The 21,675-nt window shown below is 33.8% G+C and overlaps 3 protein-coding genes and 1 long non-coding RNA gene across 7 annotated transcripts; 2 read left to right on the top strand and 2 right to left on the bottom strand.

The window, feature by feature from the left end:
- Positions 1–289: 289 nt before the first annotated feature.
- Positions 290–3,148, top strand: LOC121129994 (S1 RNA-binding domain-containing protein 1). The gene is made up of 8 exons (XM_071893785.1): positions 290–392; positions 460–538; positions 600–784; positions 850–1,517; positions 1,571–1,714; positions 1,775–1,960; positions 2,021–2,519; positions 2,582–3,148. Exons 1-8 carry the CDS (start codon positions 385–387, stop codon positions 3,075–3,077), a joined length of 2,265 nt encoding a protein of 754 aa, XP_071749886.1. The 5' UTR covers positions 290–384; the 3' UTR covers positions 3,078–3,148.
- A 100-nt stretch (positions 3,149–3,248) lies between these two features.
- On the bottom strand, positions 3,249–12,567 carry LOC121129992 (sprouty-related, EVH1 domain-containing protein 2). 4 transcript variants are annotated; one of them, XM_071893786.1, is made up of 8 exons: positions 12,340–12,567; positions 12,002–12,223; positions 10,741–11,118; positions 9,824–10,010; positions 8,833–9,001; positions 7,487–7,537; positions 5,271–5,335; positions 4,066–5,151 (listed from the first exon to the last, which is right to left on the bottom strand). In XM_071893786.1, exons 3-8 carry the CDS (start codon positions 10,776–10,778, stop codon positions 4,117–4,119), a joined length of 1,545 nt encoding a protein of 514 aa, XP_071749887.1. In that variant the 5' UTR covers positions 10,779–11,118; positions 12,002–12,223; positions 12,340–12,567; the 3' UTR covers positions 4,066–4,116. The 4 variants fall into 4 exon arrangements, with proteins under 4 accessions (XP_040581610.1, XP_071749888.1, XP_071749887.1 ...); XM_040725676.2 differs by lacking the exon at positions 7,487–7,537 and having other exon boundaries at positions 3,249–5,151; positions 12,002–12,425; XM_040725675.2 differs by lacking the exons at positions 10,741–11,118; positions 12,002–12,223; positions 12,340–12,567 and adding an exon at positions 10,121–10,335.
- Positions 11,115–12,820, top strand: LOC121129993 (uncharacterized). Its single transcript, XR_005868586.2, has 2 exons — positions 11,115–11,827; positions 11,908–12,820. It is a non-coding gene; the product is annotated as an uncharacterized lncRNA (long non-coding RNA).
- A 209-nt stretch (positions 12,821–13,029) lies between these two features.
- LOC121130385 (transmembrane protein 145) lies at positions 13,030–16,242 on the bottom strand. Its single transcript, XM_040726132.2, has 6 exons — positions 15,554–16,242; positions 14,299–14,464; positions 13,949–14,182; positions 13,747–13,884; positions 13,322–13,672; positions 13,030–13,270 (listed from the first exon to the last, which is right to left on the bottom strand). The coding sequence occupies exons 1-6, from the start codon at positions 16,093–16,095 to the stop codon at positions 13,118–13,120; spliced, it is 1,584 nt and encodes a 527-aa protein (XP_040582066.1). The 5' UTR covers positions 16,096–16,242; the 3' UTR covers positions 13,030–13,117.
- Between the last annotated feature and the right edge of the window lie 5,433 nt (positions 16,243–21,675).

The following is a 21,675-nucleotide window of genomic DNA, read 5'->3' as shown; positions in this document are numbered from 1 at the left end:
ATAATGAATAATAAAATTAAAGTACTTTGGTCAACAGATCACTTAACTTCGTCAGGAGTTTTCTCTAGCTAGCTGGTATTCTTTGGCCATAATTAAAATAACAAAGAGGTTTATTATTTTTCCGCGATGTGACGCTACTCACTGGGATATGTCTAAAAACGAATTTAAGTAAACAACGCTCATGCCCTTATCCTTTTTTTTTTTACAAATCAACAATTAGTTAAGACTACGTTCATTTTCTTTTTCTTTTTTTAGCGTACCGGCAGATAATATTATTTTTCCATCGAATTTATGAATGAATTAGGAAGCACTTAAGCCTTTCACGCCAATGCGAGCCCTCCCCAAGTTAAATTTAAATTAATCTAAGAAAACAACTGGCGGATTATGTCAAAGTTTGAGCAAATAAATTTACCTGATACTCTTTTTTAATGGCCTATACCAATTTGCTACTTACTTTAGAATGAAGAGAGCAAAGGATGGACTATGGGTTAAGGAGGAGCCTCCTGAGAAAAAGCCGACCACATGTTCGCTCATTGATGTAAGTTTTGCAAATTTTCAATCACTTTTAAAAGATATTAATGAATGTTTTGCCGCCATAGTTCCGATGGGAACCCGAAGAAATCCTCGCTGACACGTGTTCCTCATTGGATGTGTCCCGCACTGTGTGTAACTTGTTTGACCAAGGCTGTTCAATCCCCTTCGTTGCAAGGTATAGGCAGAATCAGACAAACGCCATGGAAGCCGATGACTTGAGATACTTTCAAGAAAAATACGAATCCCTAAAGTAAAGCTTCCATTCCTTCTTCGACCCTCTCTTTGATGGCTTCCCAATCCTTTTATTCTTGCTAGGAAGGTTCGAGTAAAGATCGAGAAATTAGCAGAGCAAATCCAAAAAGACGACAAACTCACTCCTTCTTTGAAGAAATCTTTGGAATGTATATCCTCACCGGAGGAGTTGGAGCTCATCTCTGCTCCTTTCAAATCCTCTTCCAAACAAACCCTTGCAGCTAGAGGACGATCCATTGCAGGACTTGAGAAATGTGCTCAAGAACTAATAGATGGCTCTCATTCTTGGACAAGTATTAAAAGCTTAATTGACCCTCTTGTCAAAGGAAAAGAATCGGCCAAGGAGGTTGAGACATCTGTTGGAAACATAGTTGCAGATATTGTTGTTCATGATCCAGATGTGATGTTAAAGATTAGTGATATGATCAAGGATACAAAATACATCCAAATTCAGTCTCTTCGCAGGAAGACAAAAGAAAATTCTAAAGTGAGGGATAAATATGGAAACTATCACGATTTCACTATAAGTTATCAACATATTAAACCTCACCAAATCTTGGCTCTAAATCGAGGAGAATCGGAAAAGTTCCTCTCACTAAAAATAATATTCCCTGACAGTTTTGAGTATTTGTTCGTTAAATTTTGTGTTAGGAGGTTTAAGGTATATAAAGATAATATGTTTCGATATAATCTTATTCAATCCTGTATTGAAGATGGCTTTAAAAGACTTGGTAATTAATTAACGAGCATATGTAACTTTTAGTTAAATATTTTTTAAATCTAGTTCTGCCATCAGCTCAACGTCGAATACGTTCACAACTAACTCAGTTTGCCATGAAGGAATCAATTAATGTGTTTGCTATGAATTTGAGGAAACTACTTCTCACACCTCCTCTAAAGAATAAAACGATTTTGGGACTAGATCCAGGTAATTTCATTTCTCTCTTCAAGATTCATGTATTTGAAATATAAAACCGGCAACTTTTAGGATTTCAGAATGGATGCAAAATGGCTGTAGTTGGAATGGATGGCGAGGTTCTAGGGACAGAAATACTTTATTTGCACAACAAAGGTTCTCATTGTAAACTTTCAAATCTAATAAAGGAGCATAGAGTCGAATTCATTGCACTTGGGAATGGGACTGCATGTAGAGAAACAGAGACTCTCGTGACTTGTAAGTATTCCTGTAATGCCTTTCCATTAGGATTATGACATTGTAACTTAATTTTTACAGCTTTAATAAAACGAGACTCTCTCAATGTGATGTACACGATTGTAAACGAACAAGGGGCCTCCATTTATAGCTGTTCAAAACTGGCTAAAAAGGAGTTCCCTACAATGGAACCGAATCTGATATCCGCCGTGTCCATTGCATCCAGACTAAGGGATCCTTTAGCTGAATACCTTAAAATCGAACCAAAGCATCTAGGTGTTGGAATGTATCAACATGACGTTTCCGAATGTAAATTAAAAAAAACTCTGGAGGAGATAGTTAGTGAATGTGTTAGTTTTGTTGGAGTTGATTTAAATACGGCTCCAAGTTACTTACTGGAGAAAGTTTCGGGTTTGAATGTGACAAATGCCAAAGATATAATTGAATGGAGAAAAAAAAACAAGTCATTCAAATCACGATACGATTTGATGGACATAAAGGGGATTGGAAAGAAAAAGTTTGAACTAGCCGCGGGATTTGTACGAATCTTTCCAGATCCTGATAAGAATTACAATAATCTGTAATTTCAATTTCATTTTCTACCTCTTCTCTATTATAATTTATTACTCATTTGGATTCTAGCTCTAATCCCCTGGACTCCACAATGATTCATCCGGAGTCCTACGATGCTGCAAAGGAGATAATAATTCAACACGGATTTTCTCTTCGTGACGTAGGAAGTCCAAAGCTCATCAATCACTTCAAATCCATCTCTTTTTCATCTCTTCCCTCCAAGCTAAGTGAGAAACTGGACCAAAAGTCATACGAAATTATAATAGGAGGTCTTAGCTCGGAATTAAAGTCCGATTGCAGAGAAACAGAGTCCAAACCCTTATTCCGCAAAGACTCTCTTTCTGCAAAGGATCTGGTCGTTAACAAAAGCATTCTTCAAGGAAAAGTCGTCAACGTAACACATTTTGGAGCCTTTATTGACTGTGGAGTGGGGATTGATGGCCTTTTACATACATCCAAGATGTGTGGGCAAAAGATCGAGCTGGGCCAGAGGCTAAGTGTTAGAGTCATTTCCTTAGACATATCCTCAAGAAGAATGAGTTTGAAGTTCGAGGGGTTTGAATGATGGTGCTAACAGTAATTTGTCTAAGTAATTTGTAACTTGGAAAAATAATAAAATAGTAAGGAATTGATAAAGAGTACTATTTCTTTAAGACGGGTTTCAACGTTTTAAATGATTATTATGATATAATATAGAGTAATAATTAATTATGTAAATAATCGTACGAAAAAGTAGTAGTATTATCTTTTAAATATATTCATAGCTTTCATTAAATCGTACGAAATTGTTTGTGAATTTGTGGATAAGAAATGGGTTGGTTGTTGCTTTTTTTGATGCAGGGAAATATACAAAAAAACAAACAAAAAAAAACACACACACCAACAGTTAGGTATGTTGTATATTATTCAAGAGATGGAGATAAAGAAAGGAGGAATTATGGTTTGTTGTGGAGAGAGGACATGGGTTTGTTGGAGAAGGATTTTGGGGTTGGGGGCAGGTTGTTATTTTTCATTAATTAAAAATTATTTTATTAAATATATTATAAATACAAAGCGTGTCTATTGATGATGTCATCGAAAGAAAAAACAATTGGAAAAAAGAAAATGATTGATTTTTAATAAAGTCTTTAGCATTTTAATTTTTTTAATAATAATAAATTAAAAATTGAATTTTTAACAAAAAAATATTTCTTGTTGTTTGCTCATTTATAAGGATATACATAATTATGATTTGAATATATATATATAATATATAATTAAAGAGTAGAAGTGGTAGGTCTATAAAATTCGTAAACAAAAAACAATATTATTATATAATAGTCGATGACATAATATTTATGAAGTTCATAAGTTACATCTCTTATCTTAATAATTTCGCGGAAGTTCATTTTTTTAACTTTTCTTTTGTGAATTGTAGTAGTAACTATTATTAAACCTATTGTAATAATATAAAAACCTCGGATGATGATGATAATAATGATAAATTAATTAATTATAATTAATATATAAATGAGGAGAAGGAGACAAAGGATCATGGAGAATGAAAAAAAAAAAAAAAAATATATATATATATTTAGTATAATAATAACATATCTAGAATATATTTATGAGGCCGGTGGTTGGTGTCGTCCCCCACAAATTCTGCATTTTCTGGCGCATTTGTAGCATCCCATAAGAGGGATATAACAGCAAAGGCAGGGCACTAGAACCGAAAGAAGCGTAAGACTAATCCAACGTCGAGCCCAATGTCCATCTACGTTAGAACAATCGCAAGGGTGCAAAACATCCCCTTCTGAGTCCGACATGCAATGATATAGTAGGCACTTTGCACACTGCAGGCAAGTGACAGCCTCTATGGTTTTTTTAACACAGTCCGGGGCTTCCGGACAGGAACCTCGAGGATTTGATTCCAAACTGAAAGACGTCCGACAGCGATCGCAAGTGAGGTGTGGGTGAGGCGAAGAGGATTCTACAAGTAATTTTTTCTTCTTGGATGAGGAGGATAGGGCGGCGGCAGAGGATGAAGAAGAAGTGGTTGAGTAGCCCGAAGGGGAACATGATGAGGAAGACGATGGGGGATTGTTGTTATTCTTCTTTTTTTTCTTAAAGGGATCCCCCCCACTCCCCAATATTCCACAGCCAGGTTGTGTGTTAGTAGAAGTATTATCCAAGGAGGAAGAAATCAGAAAATTATTATGCTTTTTGAGGCTGGATATTGAATCTTTGCGTGACAAATCCCCCGAGTTTTTAACCGAGTATTCTTGCTGTGATATTTCTCTGTACGGAAACTTTACGTATGAATAATCTTTATTTTGAAGAAGTACGGGAGGTTGGTGTTGTTTCTGTTGGTCCTGAATAATGTGGTGGTGATGATGATGATGCTGAATGAATGTTTCGGTGCTTTCGTCTTTATAGTTGTTGGGCCTTGTACTACTATTATTGAGAATAAGTCCTAATCTTGGAGGGGGAGGAATAAAGAGCCGGTGAGAAGAGGATGAGTTTGGAGGCACGGGTGAAGTACATCCGCTTCCTCCATCTCCTGTTCCTCCTATTACAGGTGGTGGTGTACTGTTAGAAGACGATGGCGGCATAAGGCCATTGGAGCCGCTTTCACTTTTCTCTACTGGTAGATGTAATTGCTGAAAGGCAATCAAACAAACATATTAGTACATATGCTATTAAACACTTGTATATTTATATTAAATTAACTTATTAGTTATCATTTCGGAAATAAGAGCATAGATCATAGCAACATTACCATAAACACGTCGTCATCCCCAATATCCAAATTGTACTGGTGGAGCGGAGAAGACTCTGACATTCCTACATAAATATAAGAAATAAATACATTTTAGCGAAGGATTTTTAAAATACGATCATCATAAAAGTACCATTCATATACATATATATATAGTACCTAAAAAGTAGAGTTGGGGACTTTTTTATTTAATTAAAATTAAATGAGAATTCAAGGGACATTGTTGTCCATTGATGATATGAAAGTATTGTGCTGAGATCCTTAGTAAAGTATATGATAAACTATTATAGTAGGCCTTTCATATACTGCAATGAAACAGCATAAAGGATCAGATTTATTTATTTAGTTCTATAAATTTGGTAAAAGCTGACATATATATTATGGTGTTCCTAGAGAGCCGCCTGATGAGTATTTTTATTCAATTATAGTAGATTCAATGTTAATGAAGGTTTTGATTTACCCGTTTGATAACCTATGTACGTTTAGAGCAGGGGCATCCCTACTCTCTTTTCAAAGAGATTTTAATCATTGAAAGAATAGCAAAAACGGACTAGACAATTAATTATAGCTATCAGTATGAAATTGATGTATTTGTTATTACTAGACTATTACAAGATATCAAAATTGGATAATAGTTACAAGCAGAATTGAGTTAAAGTGTATTTTAAATGAATGCAAATTATCATCCTCATAAATCAAGTTATTTTATAATTATCAAATACGTTTCTATGGGCCATTTTTGGCAATTCCAAATAGTTTTTGACCAATTAACCTTTTGCTACCATCGGGCGCCTAATGTGATAAGACAAGACTGTAATATTAAAACAATTCATGTACCTTCAAGTTTTAAAAACTACATAATTACTTAATTTATTATATAACATATAATATTTGATCACCTATAATCAGGTACTCTGTACGCGTATATTAGCATTTGTGGTTCCATAATAATAATAACTAATTAAGAGTCGTCAAAAATGACATTCATGCCTGTTTTGCTATGATTGTCTCCTAGTATTGATATGTTTAATACTAAAGGGGGCCAATCCGTAGTTTTCGACCCACTCATCCTTTTTCCATGAGTATATAATATTATTATTGAAGTTACTAATAGAGTTTTCCATTGATTTCAAACCCCTAACAAACATTAATTCATGAAACTCTTTCTGATAAATACTAAAACAATATAATATCTATGTACATATAAGAACCACTCCCCCCAACCCCTTTTCGACACCTTGTCTCTTGAAGGGGGTAAACAAATAGTAAATATCATCAACATTTACAAAATTTTATTCGAAATTAGATATATTTGAAGTTATGTTTGTGTATTTGTTCAGATGGAGTTGCACTGATTAAGTACAAGTAAACATTATAATATTATTACATTTACTTCATGAAGTCCATGACATTGAAAATTCGTAAGTTCTAAATTAAGGAGTCTTGACCAAGATGTATGTAGTTAATATTCTACATATGCACGTAGTATGACCGTGAATATGATTTGTCTTGGAGGATTGTACTTTTTGACAAAACTTTGATAGATTTTATTTTATATTGTATATTAAATTTATTAAAAAAAAAAAAAAAAAAAAAAAAAAAAAAAGTAAAATCCGCATAAACTCAAATTTTTTCTACCCTTTTTTTGGTATTCACTTTATAAGGATTTGTCCTACTTTATAGGTACAAATCGTAGACTTGCATTTTTCTTTGCTATGTTCTTTATTTATTTAGAATTTGGAACGCATTTTTGACAAATTTAAAAACATAATTTTAGTCAGAGGCCTGACATACATATATCAACCCAATCAACAAATTCATTATAATGAATGATACAACATAAACGTAGATTACAATCAAGAGTTTTCTCTAAAAAGTGATGATATGAAGGCTGCTCTACCCTCTTAGCGGTAAAAAAAACACAAAAAAATGAATGAAATTCTTAAAAATTTCTGCTGATTATACGTACTATGTACTACGAAGGAAATAATAAGAAGTAAAAGAATAGAAAGCCTGTCTCAGCCATTCCACAACAAAACAGCCTTTTCCAAGCCGTGTTAATGACTAATTGTTTCACAAATTTAACATAAAATAAATAAAACACAAAAAATAGATTTATATATAGAGACAAAGAACATGATGAAAATGAATAATAATTATACAAATTATATTTTAAAGGTATCATGCACTTAATTCTACTTATGATCATAAAATACCTTTTGCCTTGCTTTCCCTATAATGTTTATGAGGACAAGCAAGAGATTTTGCTATACTCACGGAAGTGTCCAACGAAAAGTTTGTATATGAGAGAAAAAAATAAATATCTTAATTGGGGAAGAGATTCTTTATATTAATATTGTATACTATTAGATAGAGCAAGATCCTTTCATAAAAAGTGGGTATATAGATGTAGCAATTAGCTACGCTGGGAAAAGTATGACCGGTTCTCCCCTTAAAAACTTCAGCATTAATAATAATGCCTGTAGATTTTACTAAAAAAAAAAGGGAGTCAGTTTTAAGAATATAAGAGTTCTTATTGAAACTGCCAAACTGGTGACCCCGACGTGATGGCTAGAAGCGGCCGAGTTAAAGAAGTCCCACCAAGTGGCAGGGCAAGTTAAAATTATCCCGTTTTGGCCGGACAAACCCAAGTCCTGGTTTTGCCAACTTGATGTTGTAAAATTAGCATTACGAAAAAGTTATTGATGTATTCGCCAATGAGGAGGAGATTTTGGGTGATACTCCTTACTCCCAGCTAAGTCCTTATGGGAAGAAAAGGCTATATTTAGCAGTGTAGCTAATCGCTACATATACATTCAGGGGGCGACTGATGAGAGGTCCCATGGAAAAGAGAATTTGTAGACCTTACCAAACATAGGCGTAGGAGAGGGGGACGGCAATTGCTATAAGTATTCATTATATATTCGGACAAGATAATAATTTGTATATATATTTTTTAAAGTCAGTAAGACAATATTTTATATTAAAAAAATGTCAATAAGAAGTATTTTCTATAAATAAAAAAAAATGCAATACACAAATAGTCGGGCAAATCAACTCTTCTACGCCTTTGCTATCAGACCCTGATAAATAAGAAAAATACAAATATTCAGCATATCAGTTGACCCCTGAACTTCAACCCAAGTTATCCCTTGCATTAAAGCGGCCTTGTATATAGAGCTAAATAATTATCAATAATACATTTCATGTAAGCATGACCCTTCCATAAGTATGAAGGCTAAAATAATCATTAATCAGGGATCATAGCCACTGCACTATTTTGATAATTAAGCAGAATAAAGTACAAATTGTCATCGAGGCAATTTTTTTCATAAATACACATATTATATATTAATATGCGTCCAATGTACAAAATATATGATTACTCTTCTTAAAAATACAATCAAAACGTATTCATGAATGTGTGATGAATAAAAATTAGATATTGAATTACACTAGAAATTAAGATAACAAAAATTAAAGATAGAGTAATTATATATCCTTAAATATGTAAAAAAAAAAAAAATATATATATCAAATAAATAAGAAAAAATTGATTTACCATCTAATAGATCCTCGATAGCGAGTCGTACTCCCTTATCAAAGGCTCTGGCATCGGCAGCAGTTTGGAAAGTTAGTCCAAATTTTTTATTACCAGTCTTCCAATGATGGAATGTTGGCATGACTTTATTGTATTCGAAATCCCTTTTAATAGTGCAGCTTAAAACCACCTAGAAGAAAAAATAAGAAAATTGTATAATTTGAGATAGTTTGATGAACAATGATGACATGATATATTTATATGCGACAAGCATGGCTATTAGTAACATCCACGTACCCCAATGGGAAGGATTTCTTCATTTAATTAGTCTCAAGGATAATAATGTAAGGGAGTGAGGGTCAAATTGTCGTAACTTAAATATTTACTCTACAGAATGAAGCTAAGAAACTCCATAGTTTTCATTATGAAGAAGAGTGCTATACAATTTGTACTGAAAAAAATGTATCTTATAAATGCATTTCATCAGTCTGAATGTGTCTGTTTTTAAGTATTAACATGGAATATTAGACTTTTAGTATGATATATAGACAATAACACGTACATATATTTTTAATTTTTGAGTTACAACAATTTGTCCCTCAATCCTCGACTTATTAATTTACAATAGTCCTTGGAACTATGTAGTGTAAAATACATGAATTTCGAACATTATGTATGAATATCTCCAACACTTTAAATAAATTATCTACAAATAAGAAGAGGGTTAGGCCACAGTTCAGTACTATTTGAATGAAGTATTTATACAATAAGGAAGATATTGAAAGTAATGTTGCATTATTTGAAATATTTAGTACGGTAAATATAGGGTTTTAGAAAGATTTTGAGCGGATAATTTGATTTTAATATGCACGTGAAGGGAAGAGTCCTCGACATCCATTTCTCCCCATGATTGGATTGATGGGGGCTTTGATGGAAGAGATCAAGGGTTAAAGAGCAAAGACAATGAATGTGAGGACTGATGTTCAGAGGAGTTGGATGGATTTTAACGCACCGTTTGATCCGAATTTCTTTTTCCGTAAATGAGGTACTCGTGTTTGCAGGGTTGATCGTCTTCGTGGGTGATTTTTCGTTTTCTGACGGAGACGTTTGAAAGCCCACCGCCTCCCATGGGCACCCAGCCCCCTGTGGAATCGTCCCTCATCATCACCTGAGCTCGGACGCGGACCACCGAGTTGCTACTGCAAAACACAGAACAGAAGTATAGTACTAAATATAAATATTAAGTTGATCAACAACTACTGATCAGAATGTAATGCATATAAATAACATCTATTAAATGAATCCTCACTCTAACGCCATCCTCGTAACCTCATCTTCCTTCGTGATTCACTCCATCCCCAATCAACCTCTAATTATCACTAATTTCATTCACTCCAATCTTTTTTCTTTATTTCTTTTCTTTTTTTATTTTATTATATTTTTCCTCATCTTTTCTCTCTCATCCAAAATATAATACAAAATAAAATATAGGCAGCTGCTGCTCCAGCTCCTTCCCTTCGATCCTCCCTCTCTCCCTCTTATAGCAGCAGCTCCATCGCTCCTTCCCTCTCCCTCCCTCCCTCTTTTCTTTCTTCTCCTCTTTTTCAACTACAGAAAGAGAGTTAGAGAAAGAAAGAAACAGGGAGAGAGAATAGAATAGCTTGCTGAGAATCAGGATATATTATTAAAAAAAGAAAAAAAAGTGGAGTGTCTGTATTTGTCAGTATGTTGGTCCAAGACTATAGTCAATCAGCTAGCTAGCTAAGAGTCAAGAGGGGGTAGGGGGGAGTAGCGAACCCTCCTTTTTTTTAAATATATATTTTCATTCATTCTTTTTTTCTTAATAAATATGGAAATCGAGGTTGCGTTGTTGAAATAGAGCGGGTAAATGTTTATTTTGAATTTAATAAATAATAAATGCTTACTTACTCGAATTTACGACTATGATAAAAATGCCCAGAGTGCATAATAGCTTTTCGAGATGATGGGTCCGTGGTGGTGGGAGAAGCGAGTAGGAGGGATGTAGTGTCTGGGAATAATGGAGGCGGCAAAGAGGCGCTCCCGAATCCAGGCTGTGGCTCCGATGATGGTGATGATAAGGGGACCTATCGTCAAATTCCAAGGTGGGTCCCACTGGAGCATACTGAGAAAATCCTTGTTTTTTTATGGAGGGGTCCTCACATACATCTTTAATTGGTTCCTCCAGCCTGTTTTGATAGAGAGCGCTGCACTCGGACTCCGATTGGGGCTATCATTGCATCCCTTCATCCCACTCCATTGGACCGAATTAACGATCGTCCTTCTGACCTACAATAATACAATTGAATTATAAATGTTAGATCATTCATTATCCATGAGTTATAGAGATGCTTGCCATGCCGTGAATGATCAAGTAAAGCTTAGAATTTATGTAATGAACAAAATTGGTACATCATAGTGTCTAATATAACACAAATAATTTTGCTCATATTCCCTATTGGAATCATTATTTTTCAAGTCTTTGCCTCCTTAGAGAATATGATGGCTCAAAATGGCCCATTTTATTAAGTAAAACAAAATGGTGGACCCATATCTAACATTAACCCTATGATGAGATATGATCTACACGGAGAGCTTCTTATAGCAAGAAAAATCTATTCATTAATCCCTTATTCGCAACATTTTGGCACAAAAGTGAAATAGTCGCTATCATCCTTTCACATATAAATATAAATGAATCGATATAATATGAGACCTCCCAACGCAAAAAATAATTATTTTTCTCATCAAAATTGAGTTTGAATTACCTACACTTGTATTCTTTGGAAAATTATACTGTGTTTAATCATTTAGAGACCCCACAAATTCATTACTTGAAGTAGCATCTAAAATTAATTATGAAATAAATATATTTTATGTACTTGAAGGGGGCCATGTCGGGTCCAAAATCATACATCAAATGAAACCTATAACACTAGTTAACTTTCTTGGGTATAGCAGCTCAACCCAATAAAAGTAATGTAGGTAACATAAATGAGTGAGTTAATATTTAAAATATATTATACATTTTTGCATTTCTCCGATTTAATTGATTTTTTTTTTTTTTTTTTTTCCAAGATTGTTTTCCTGTCAACTCAAAATATCATATGTTGATCCTGGTTATTATTGGCATATTTGTGATCCAACAAATACGGATATTACTAATACTTACATTATGTATTGAGGAAATTGAGCTTTGTCCTTGGAGGAGCTATTTCCCTGAGATGCAGAGTAATAGACGTAGATTATTATAAGGAGTCCTCCAGATCATCCACTCTTTTGTTAAACGATAGAAGGTAAAACTGGTCGTCAACAATAGCTGCTCCTCAAGGCTTATAGATACCATCAACGGAAGGATGATGATTATGGATGGAGGAATACTCAGAAACAAAACCTGGAGATGATGAATCAATGAAGAACAAACTTATTTCAAGTCACTTGATCACATATAAGCTATCTACTTTTTTTTTAGCAACACTTTTTCCCTTTAAATTTTTTTATATTACATACTTCTAAATGATTTTAACTATTGTTAAAGAAGGCGCTCTCTCAGTTTGCCTAAATTTCCCACCCTCTCCTCTAAGTTGTAGTTGACTATTATATTGAACAGCAACCTCTCTCCGTTCATAAAAAATGACGTCAGTTAGGGCTGAATAAATTCCCACAACCAATGGAGGATTTTTCTCAATGGACCTTTTAAAGAGTTGGGCTTGCAGTCGTCTCTTGGCCTTTAAACATAACTAAGAGAAGGAGAGAGAGCAAACGAAAGGAAGGCTATAGAAAGCCTCTTTGCTTCAGCTAAGACGATAAAATTATCCATCTCCTATGGTTGCTATTATTATTATAGGCTCATAAGCTTAAGATACGAACATAATTTCTACTATGTACGTACATAATAATATAAGCCTACTCTCTATCTGTGCAAAAAGTCATTAAAGCTATTATTGAATAAGTCTCCTTAAACAATTAATAAATAATTTTCTTTAACGACTCTTAAATTCTTATTTTTAAATCACTCTAACTATAATTAATTGTTTATGTAATAAATAGTAATATTACATAATCCGGAATTATATAGTTTAATATTATTTATTTGTTGTAAACATATGAGCCCCCCCTCAAAAAAAAGCAACAACACATGAACCCCAAAACTACCCCAAAAATTAATGTCCCTCAAGTAATGAACTGACTAAATACCTATTAAAAATATCACAGTACAAATTTATGCATGGATTTTCCTGTTTACATAGATTCTAATTAATTAATTACAAATAATATATGTATATAATCAAGATTCAATAGCAACCAAGAGATGATCCTGAATTACTTTGGCATCCGGCGCGGATTCCATTAATGAATATGACATTGCTTTGCCTGAGGTTCTACTATTGATTTGATTGGGAGCCTCACTGAGCTCCTCCAACTCCTCTGAGTGATCAGCCTAAATAATGGGATAAAGGAACAAAGCATAGGTTAATCAAATGATACTTACTTGAAGAGCAAGTAGAAAATACTGATGGCTACGGGATGGCCATAAGCTATGTACTAAAATAATGTACGCAAATGTATTCACAGAATATGAAATCCCCATTAGAAACTTGTTTCTCCATAGTGCGGATATTTGAAAAGCAACAAATGCAACTATGGGAAGGTATATGAACCAGACTAGGGAAGCTGCTCCGAAATGGAGTAGAAATTGTAGACGTTCCTCATTGAATTCGTGAAGCATTGTGTCTTTCAGTGCATAGAGGAAGTAGATCATGGCTCCAATTCGGAGGATAATGATAATGACACCGGGAATCGTTTGATATTCATCAATGTTTTGAATAATGTCAATTTCATACTGTACAAAATATTAGCAAGGATATTGGATAATTAATTAATAGTATGATGAATTTTTCATAGTTGATGGATTACCTTCTTCCAAAAATAAAGGTAAACATGAATGAGAGTATAGAGAATCCAGAGGGTTGACAGAATGAATTTACATGTAATCTCTTGACGAGTTATTGCCCAACCCATTCCCAAGAGCAAAATTATAAGCGTAAATATTGACTGTAATGAATAAATATTTAATACACATTTAATTAGTTCTAGGGATTCGAAGATCAGTTCCTACTTGAGATAATATTTGCAAAATATCGCCGAGATTCCCTAATAAAGGGAATCCCACTCCGTTTATCGCAAACAGTGATTGGTGTATAGATATCCCCATAAGTCCCAAGAGTTCTATGAATATACCCACAGCAAGAAACTTTGTAATATTGTGATTTTGATGTATGGCCGCATAGAATTGGATCGGAGATAGGAATAAGAAGACGAATAGAAGGAGTAGATAAAGACCCAAAAGATCCTTGAATAGATAAATATACAACAATAATTAATGAATCCTTATTGGTTATAAATTTGACTAGATAATTAATTAAGTAGCAAATATTATAATCTATAATTGTCTCAGTAAACACTCACCTGTTTATCACAAGAAAATTGATAGCGAAGTAAATTTTTATTCGCATTCTCAGGATTTCCATTAACGAGCCACATATCATAGGATAATTCAACGTCATCTATCACCGGTTCCCACTTGCAAGTGGTTTTGTTTCGTGCACACGCCACAATGCTCACGTACCAAAATCTAAATATTACGTATAATTAAGTAATTAATGGCCTGTCAACACTAAAGCAAGCTATAATGATGTTTTGCTAAATTTGTATTTTTTTGACGAATTATCGTCAATTGATCTCAACAAATTATCTTATTAACCCTTTGGAAGCGCCGCAAATTGTACCTAAATTAGCCAAAACTGATTGTCACAATAAAAAATGAAGAGACTAGACGAATTTTATTTGAAAGACCATATACGGGCCAATAATAGTGACTTAAATCAAATATGTCTGAAATATTTGCCTGTAGGGAAGGGTGAGGATACTTGTTACGGAGGAGACATGTTACACTCCCGACAACTTTAAAATGTTAAGTTATCTAACCGCTCTATTTCTATACAATTGAATGTCTTCCTTTGCTGCTTATCAAATCAACATAAAATCTGGGATGCCTAATGCTTACAGTTATAGAGAATTTCCACATTGAAATTTTTGACCCAAAAAGTAAACATTTTAGTGAAGTGTTTGTTCATATATATTTCTATTATAAAACATGAGACTTTAATTTTTTTTAATTAAATGTCATAGTCTAGCATGTCGTTCAATTAATTAACATACTTATAATATTATTATTAGTTTCAGTTCACATAATTTACTCTGATTCCAACAGTATGAAGGAGACTTGTTACTCCCTATTTTTATCATATATGCTCGTACTAAATATATATAAATATATTATAATAATCACAGTAAATATGAACATGTCTAATCCTACCCTGTATCATGTCTCCTCCTGATGTATCAAGTATCCTACTTTTGGTTAGTTTCAAAAACACCAGTAAATGACTATTAATTATTGCACTACATCAAAAATACTTTGGAATTATTTGTCTTAGGTACTACCTATGTCTGATTGACCCGGGGTTTGAATTATCTTTTAAATTTTAAAACTTATGCAAGTTTAAAAAAACATTGATTTATCCTCACTCTCCTCTATGTATATATGCAATAAAAAAATTAATTAGGATTTTCTCCTTTGCTTGATTTTGGTTCAAGATGTTTTTTGTTTTTTTCTGTTGACGCACAAAGTACGTACTAATGTACCTATATATAAATATACCTCGACTGAAGATAGTCTTGAATACGATACGTAAACTGATATCCATCCACAACATTCTCAGGCCGATCTTCCTCAAGACAAAGCCCATCTTTAGTACAGGGAATACTTCTTAAAAAGTCCTCAACTCCATCCTGATTACAAGATGAATCATATGACACGGAGTTGATTTTCTTAAACATTGTTTCGCAGGCTCTAGATTTATTGGCAAGGGATTTATTTCCATAGTATTCAAGGAAATAGCCGCGATCCAGGACTGCAAGAGTAACGAGTACTTTCTGCTTCCCATGAGGATGCAGAGAGGATATGTTTCCAAAGATGAATCCCCTTTCCGAAGTGCGGACATCTGTCTTTTGAAAACCAAATTTTGTCACAAAATGAAAGAAATTGGATGTGTTGAAGTTTCCATGGATTCGAAGGGCAACAACCAATGATGAGGGAAATGAGAGAAGGACTGTTGTGAATAGGAGAAGGAATGATACCAAATCTTTCATTTCCAATAATTCATTATTCACTGTGTAGAGGAGTATATTATTATTTAGCATGTACTTATTTGAAAGAGAGTTGTAACATCATCATTTTTTAAAGGGACATCATGATGAATATAGTCTATATATCTATATCTATATAGCGTAGGTATATATAAATATCTATAAAATCTGACTACAGGGCTTTCTAGTACATAGTACAGTGAAAGAGAGTGAGGGAATGGGAAGAAGGAATAGAGGGAGCTGATAGCTAGAGTGAGTGAAAAGGGACCTCGCTTCAAACAACTACCAAGTGTGTAAGCAAAAATGTCCGATCTTATACTCTAAACTTTATTGGCGAACTAGCCGGCATTGTCCGGATTAGATTTTGCTTAAATAAGATTGAAGATGACTCCCCAAAAAATTTACAGTGTTACTCTCGGTAGGACGTATGCAAGATTATACATATATTTTCTGGGAAATTAAATTTGTAGGGAAAAAATTTCAAAAATCCATAGCTATTCACGAAAAAACAATTCTAAAATTAAATTTCAAATATAAATCTTTTTGAAAAGATTTCAAATATTACTTCTTCTAGTAAGCAATAAAATTTCCTTTATTAGGGGAGAGGCTGCCCCTCCCGCTGCGGACGTCCCTGACATAACAACAGGGGGGGTGCAGATAAATAGGGGACATTTAATTATTCATACTAAGATCCACCCTCCTTCGTGCATTGCCTTGTTCAAATGTTTAATTTATTTCTTGGTCTACTCCATCCATCCAGAAATGGTAAATTTAAAGTGCAAAACCAGAACAATGGCAAAGCTGGAGCTGTACGTGGTCCCCTGGGCCTGCCAAAACTTCCGCTGTCGTGTGGCTGAGATTATCAAGAGCAGCGGATCTATTTTTTTTTTTGAGAATATCAGTGGTTCATTTGGATCAGGGCTGTAGCTAGGATCTTTTTTTTTTGGAAGCGGGGCGGGTGAATATTTAAAAAAAATAGTTGAGTTAATCCGACTCATCGCAGCGGGGTCCACTAACATGGGCTGGAGTGTCTATAGCCCTCCCCAAATTAAAGAATAGGGGTATAAAAAAGTGCAAATTTCATATTTGAAAGTAAATATTTTATGAATAGCTATGGATTTCTTTTGTGAAAAGCTGTAGATTATTGAAATTTTTTTTCAAAAAGTTTTATTTTTGTTAAAAGCTATCGAGTTTTGAAATTTTTCCAAAAATTTTAATTTTGCGATAATTCCTATGAAAAAATTTAATATTGCAAATTAAATTTAGAAATTTTTTTTTTCAAAAAAAATTAATTTCTGAATAGCTATAGATTTTTGAAATCATTTTTTTTCTTAAACTTTAATTTTTGAAATCATTTTTTTTCTTAAACTTTAATTTTTGGAATATTTTTTTCAAAAATATTCCAAAAATCATTCCCCCTTCAAAATATAATCCTGCCCTTTAATGTTATGAGAGAAGTTAGTTTTTTTTCTTTCTTAAAAATGGCCGTCTTGGATTATTTAAAAAAAAGTAAGGATACCTTCTTGGTGGTACTTTAATAAAAAAAAATACTATGTTATCCTGTTTTCGTAATATATTCAGGGGTGTGTCAGTCCTTATTTATTCGGTTCAGTCCAATCCAGTCTTAGGACTGGTCATATCAGTCCTTTGGATAGGTCCTTATGACTGTCCGTACTTCGGACTGTTAGTACTATAACTGATTAAGAAAGAAGAAATAAATTGAGGTGCGTAATCACTTTCTAAGTTTTAGGACTGATATAAAGGACTGAACTGGATGAGACTGTCCTAAGTAACGACCGCCTCAACACTAGTCCATCAAAATGTGTATTTTCTTTCTTTTTTGTGAATATTGAATCTGGAAATTTGAATAATTTTTGGGCTTGTTAAAAATAGCCACCGAAAATCAATATGGCAACCCTGAATATTTGAGGAGTGTTTTGGAGGATAGGAGCTATGCTGTTTTATCATTAAATCAGTTACAATCATCTGTGACTATATAAGATGGGAGTAGGAAATCAAAAAGGACATACTCAAAGATTTTTTCCTTTGTAGATCCTCTATTCTAATCTGAGTCTAACAAGGGCTTACAATTATAACTCTGCAACAAATCCTCAGGGTTACTCTCCGTCTTTTATGAGATCATGCAAATATTAATCCGGTTTCATATATATGAGCTTGTATGTTGTAGAAAAGGAATAAAATAATAGTGTCAACAGCTTAGGAAAAGAGAATTCACTTTTCATTTTAACCCCTCCAAAAAACAAACAAAAAGGCGAGCTAAAGAATGCACCTGATTTTTATCACTACTGGTAAGGCTCTTAAAACTGAATCTGGTTCAAAAATGTTGCCTTGTTTGTAGTTACCCTTTTGAAATCTGACAATTCTGACATGCTTTATTACATCTTAAATTGAAAGTAGCTTGTTGAGAAAACAATAGTATTGTCCTAATAACTGAAATTTCAAATAGAGTGATCATGTAACGTTCATTTTTTAGGGCGAGGTCTATTATGTATAGTCTATTAGAAAGGGTCATTAATACTCAATGAAGTGTTGGAGGTGGCCACACCCTTTTCGACCAGTGGTTAACTTCACAACACGTGGTCTGGGGTGTATTATAGGATATTAAAAGGGGTCCTTAATACACAGCATAGCGGCGGTGATAGATTTTGATCTCCCTGGAAGACAAACGGTTTACTTGCGTAACTCCTAGGTAGGGTGTATGACAGGATATCAAAAGGGGTCTTTGATGCTCAGGGAAGCGGTGGCGGTAGGTAATGATCTACCTTTTTGCGCCAGTGGTTCACTTGCACAACCCTTGGGCCGGGTTGTATCATAAGATTTTAGAAGGGGTCCTTGATATTCAGGATAGCAGCGGTGCAGGTTTTGATTTCCTTTTTGGACAAGCGGTTTACCTGCGTATCCCGTACGCCGGGTATATATTATAATATTTTAGAAGGCGTCCTTGATACTCAGGATAGGGGTAACGATATATTTTGATACCCCTTAGGGACAAGCTATACACCTGCAAAACCTGTTGGTCGAGGTATATTTTGCAAAATAGAGTTGAGTCGGTCGTGAGAATTTCTTATTATACAATAGTTTGATTGTGTGAAAACATTATAAATTTAAATAAAAATAAACTAGAGTATCAAATTGCTTGTAATGAAATTGTATCATAATCAAATCCTTAATGATCAAAGTGCTTAGCAATGAATTATTTATTAATCAGAATTACACACCTATATTTCATCTGACAATGTAAATGAAGTTAAAGTGACCATTGACCACTCTATTGGAAGTTTGATGATTGTCCAGCCATTTTGTACATTGCCTGTAACATTATGAACATAAATCAATGTGACTTAAGATGAGGTTTAGCATCAAGTATGTGTTGCTGAAGCTCAGCATATCATATTAAAAAAGAAAAGAAAAATGTATAATTATATCTACATTTTTAAATCAAAGTTCATCGAGGCCTCAGAAGTGATCATTCTGACCCTCTACTGTTTTTATATTGACAAGCACTCACTTTACTAGATTTGTTGCCATGTAGTCGTGAGAATATTTATTTCTACGGATCCCACATAAGTTTATTATGTCATGCTTGCTTTTTTGTATCCAAGTGCGCTTTTTATTCATTAAAATAAAATAAAGTACTTCGTTATGCATAATTTGTATTATAATAGACAAAAATAACATCATCATATATCGATCATCCATGGAATATTCAATAATTTCATTATTTAAATCCTTTACTTAACATGATTCATCTCATTTTTGAGTTGCATCTTGTACAAAATCTTTACATGTACTCATTTTTAATATATAAATGTTCAAAGAAAAAATATTTATATATATTAGTGTTGGGTTTCGGTCTGAGACCGTTATGAGTTTTATAGGACTACACTAATTCCGTCCTTTGAAGAAGTTTTGGTCAGGATCGTTCATACAAAGAAATCCGTTTGGATTGGTCTTATTTAAAATTCGGTTTAGACTGATTCTATTGATGAATATGTGTTTCAAAATTTTGAATATCTGTGCAATACTGTCATATGAAGGTTAATGCAGAAAGCCTACGATAGGCAAGAAAATTGTACATAGATTGGGACAAAAAAAAGTATGGAAATATCGATCCAAATCAGTCTAGAAAAAATTACTTAAGAGTACCGAGGCAAAACAATCATTCTAATTCTATCTTGGACTGAGATTTAACACTAAAATATAAAAGAAGTGAAGAATAAATGTTTTTCTTTAGCTAAAGACGAGGAGGATCTGAAGGTATTGACTTTGACGACCTTTTTAGTCATGATAACACAACAAAATTAGCTTCGGGATTAGCTATGTAATTCAAATACACATTAAAGATATCTTAATTCCTTCTTTATAAGTACCATAACCGATATCCATTTAATCTGACCAATCAAATTTAAATTAATATATAAGTAGTCTTTCATATAACAGGATAAAATTGAGACAATCAATTTATTTGCAGATGTGCCGCACATAGCCTCAATTTGGTAGCAACAAATGAATGGAAGAAGGCTCTGAAGCCAAGAAGAGGAAAATATGCAACATTATATTCTTCTACATTTACCAAGCTGACAAACATATGGAATTACTACAATCCATCCACCAAATTCTCAGTAACAGTCAGTGAGAACTTCTCTAAGGTCAATACATTTTATAAGCCCTACAATAACAAGGATCAATAGTGTGTATCATTCTGTACAACGTATTAAGGAAATGAAGGACAAGGATCCAACTCTTTATAATCCGTTCTAGCTTCTGCCAATGTCAGACCCTTCGCCCCCAAGCAGTACCACCGCCAATTCATCCAATATTTCCTGGATGAAGGAGTAATTTTAATGATGCTTGCAAGGGGAGAAACCCATGTTTTTGGTACACCTCCTTCCGACCATTGAGTGTCTTAAAAGTTACATTTTAGAGGCCAATGAGAAAGTTGAGAAATTGCAAGGTCTTGGTTGATGCAGTGATGGAGGGACTAAAGAAGCGATTTGATCTCCATTTTGAATTCAAGGAAATGCTATATGGCTGAAGAACTCAGAGCATGGAGTATTCAGACTCTTTGTCCAACCATACAGTGCAGAAGGAAATAGTTAATTGTAGCTTTTATATCGTAAGACCAAGAAAAACTGACACTGTTGCACAAAAGTCAACCGATACTTGTCTGATGAATCGAGTTACATTTACTACATATTTACTGTCGAGCAGGAGAGTTAAGAAAGTCTTCTTTAAGATGAATGCTATCCTCACGACAAGTGTCTAAAGTAAGAGGCTCTTTTCTGAAGCCAATTTAGTGTTTCGGCCAAACAGACAGAGAATGTCAGATAAATACTTCGAGATTCAGCTACTCTTAAATGCTAACGACTGTTTATATGTATACACGTTTGAAGTTTAATTTTGGATTTTTTTTTTTCCCAAAAAATTCCAAGATTTTATTTTGTGGATTTCTTTACAAAAAATCCCCCTGCGGACGCTCTGAGCGGGCTCATGATAAGAAGAGAGACGGCTCTTGTCGTTCACTTTAAAAAGCGGGCTCATAGATCCGTTACGTTCGCGAACGACACATCCCTATTCTGAAGAGGAGAAGCTTCTACATTTAAAACATCAGTT

Source organism: Lepeophtheirus salmonis, chromosome Z (genome assembly GCF_016086655.4).
Source record: "Lepeophtheirus salmonis chromosome Z, UVic_Lsal_1.4, whole genome shotgun sequence".
Lineage (NCBI taxonomy): Eukaryota > Metazoa > Arthropoda > Copepoda > Siphonostomatoida > Caligidae > Lepeophtheirus > Lepeophtheirus salmonis.
The sequence above is the reverse complement of the archived record's forward strand: the minus strand, read 5'-3'. Positions and strand labels throughout refer to the sequence as shown.

What these genes read in the sequence shown, in the direction of transcription:
- LOC121129994 (XM_071893785.1), top strand. An exon ending in AGATGGCTTTAAAAGACTTG is followed by an intron (nt 1,518 to 1,570) that starts GTAATTAATTAA and finishes TTTTAAATCTAG; the next exon opens with TTCTGCCATCAGCTCAACGT. An exon ending in AACAGAGACTCTCGTGACTT is followed by an intron (nt 1,961 to 2,020) that starts GTAAGTATTCCT and finishes TAATTTTTACAG; the next exon opens with CTTTAATAAAACGAGACTCT.
- LOC121129992 (XM_071893786.1), bottom strand. Translation starts at nt 10,778, where the DNA reads ATGCACTCTGGGCATTTTTATCATAGTCGTAAATTCGA. An exon ending in TATCATAGTCGTAAATTCGA is followed by an intron (nt 10,011 to 10,740) that starts GTAAGTAAGCAT and finishes TGTGTTTTGCAG; the next exon opens with TAGCAACTCGGTGGTCCGCG. An exon ending in TATCGAGGATCTATTAGATG is followed by an intron (nt 7,538 to 8,832) that starts GTAAATCAATTT and finishes CCGTGAGTATAG; the next exon opens with CAAAATCTCTTGCTTGTCCT.
- LOC121130385 (XM_040726132.2), bottom strand. Translation starts at nt 16,095, where the DNA reads ATGCTAAATAATAATATACTCCTCTACACAGTGAATAATGAATTATTG. An exon ending in ACCTTTATTTTTGGAAGAAG is followed by an intron (nt 13,673 to 13,746) that starts GTAATCCATCAA and finishes TATTTTGTACAG; the next exon opens with TATGAAATTGACATTATTCA. An exon ending in ATTTTCTACTTGCTCTTCAA is followed by an intron (nt 13,271 to 13,321) that starts GTAAGTATCATT and finishes CCCATTATTTAG; the next exon opens with GCTGATCACTCAGAGGAGTT.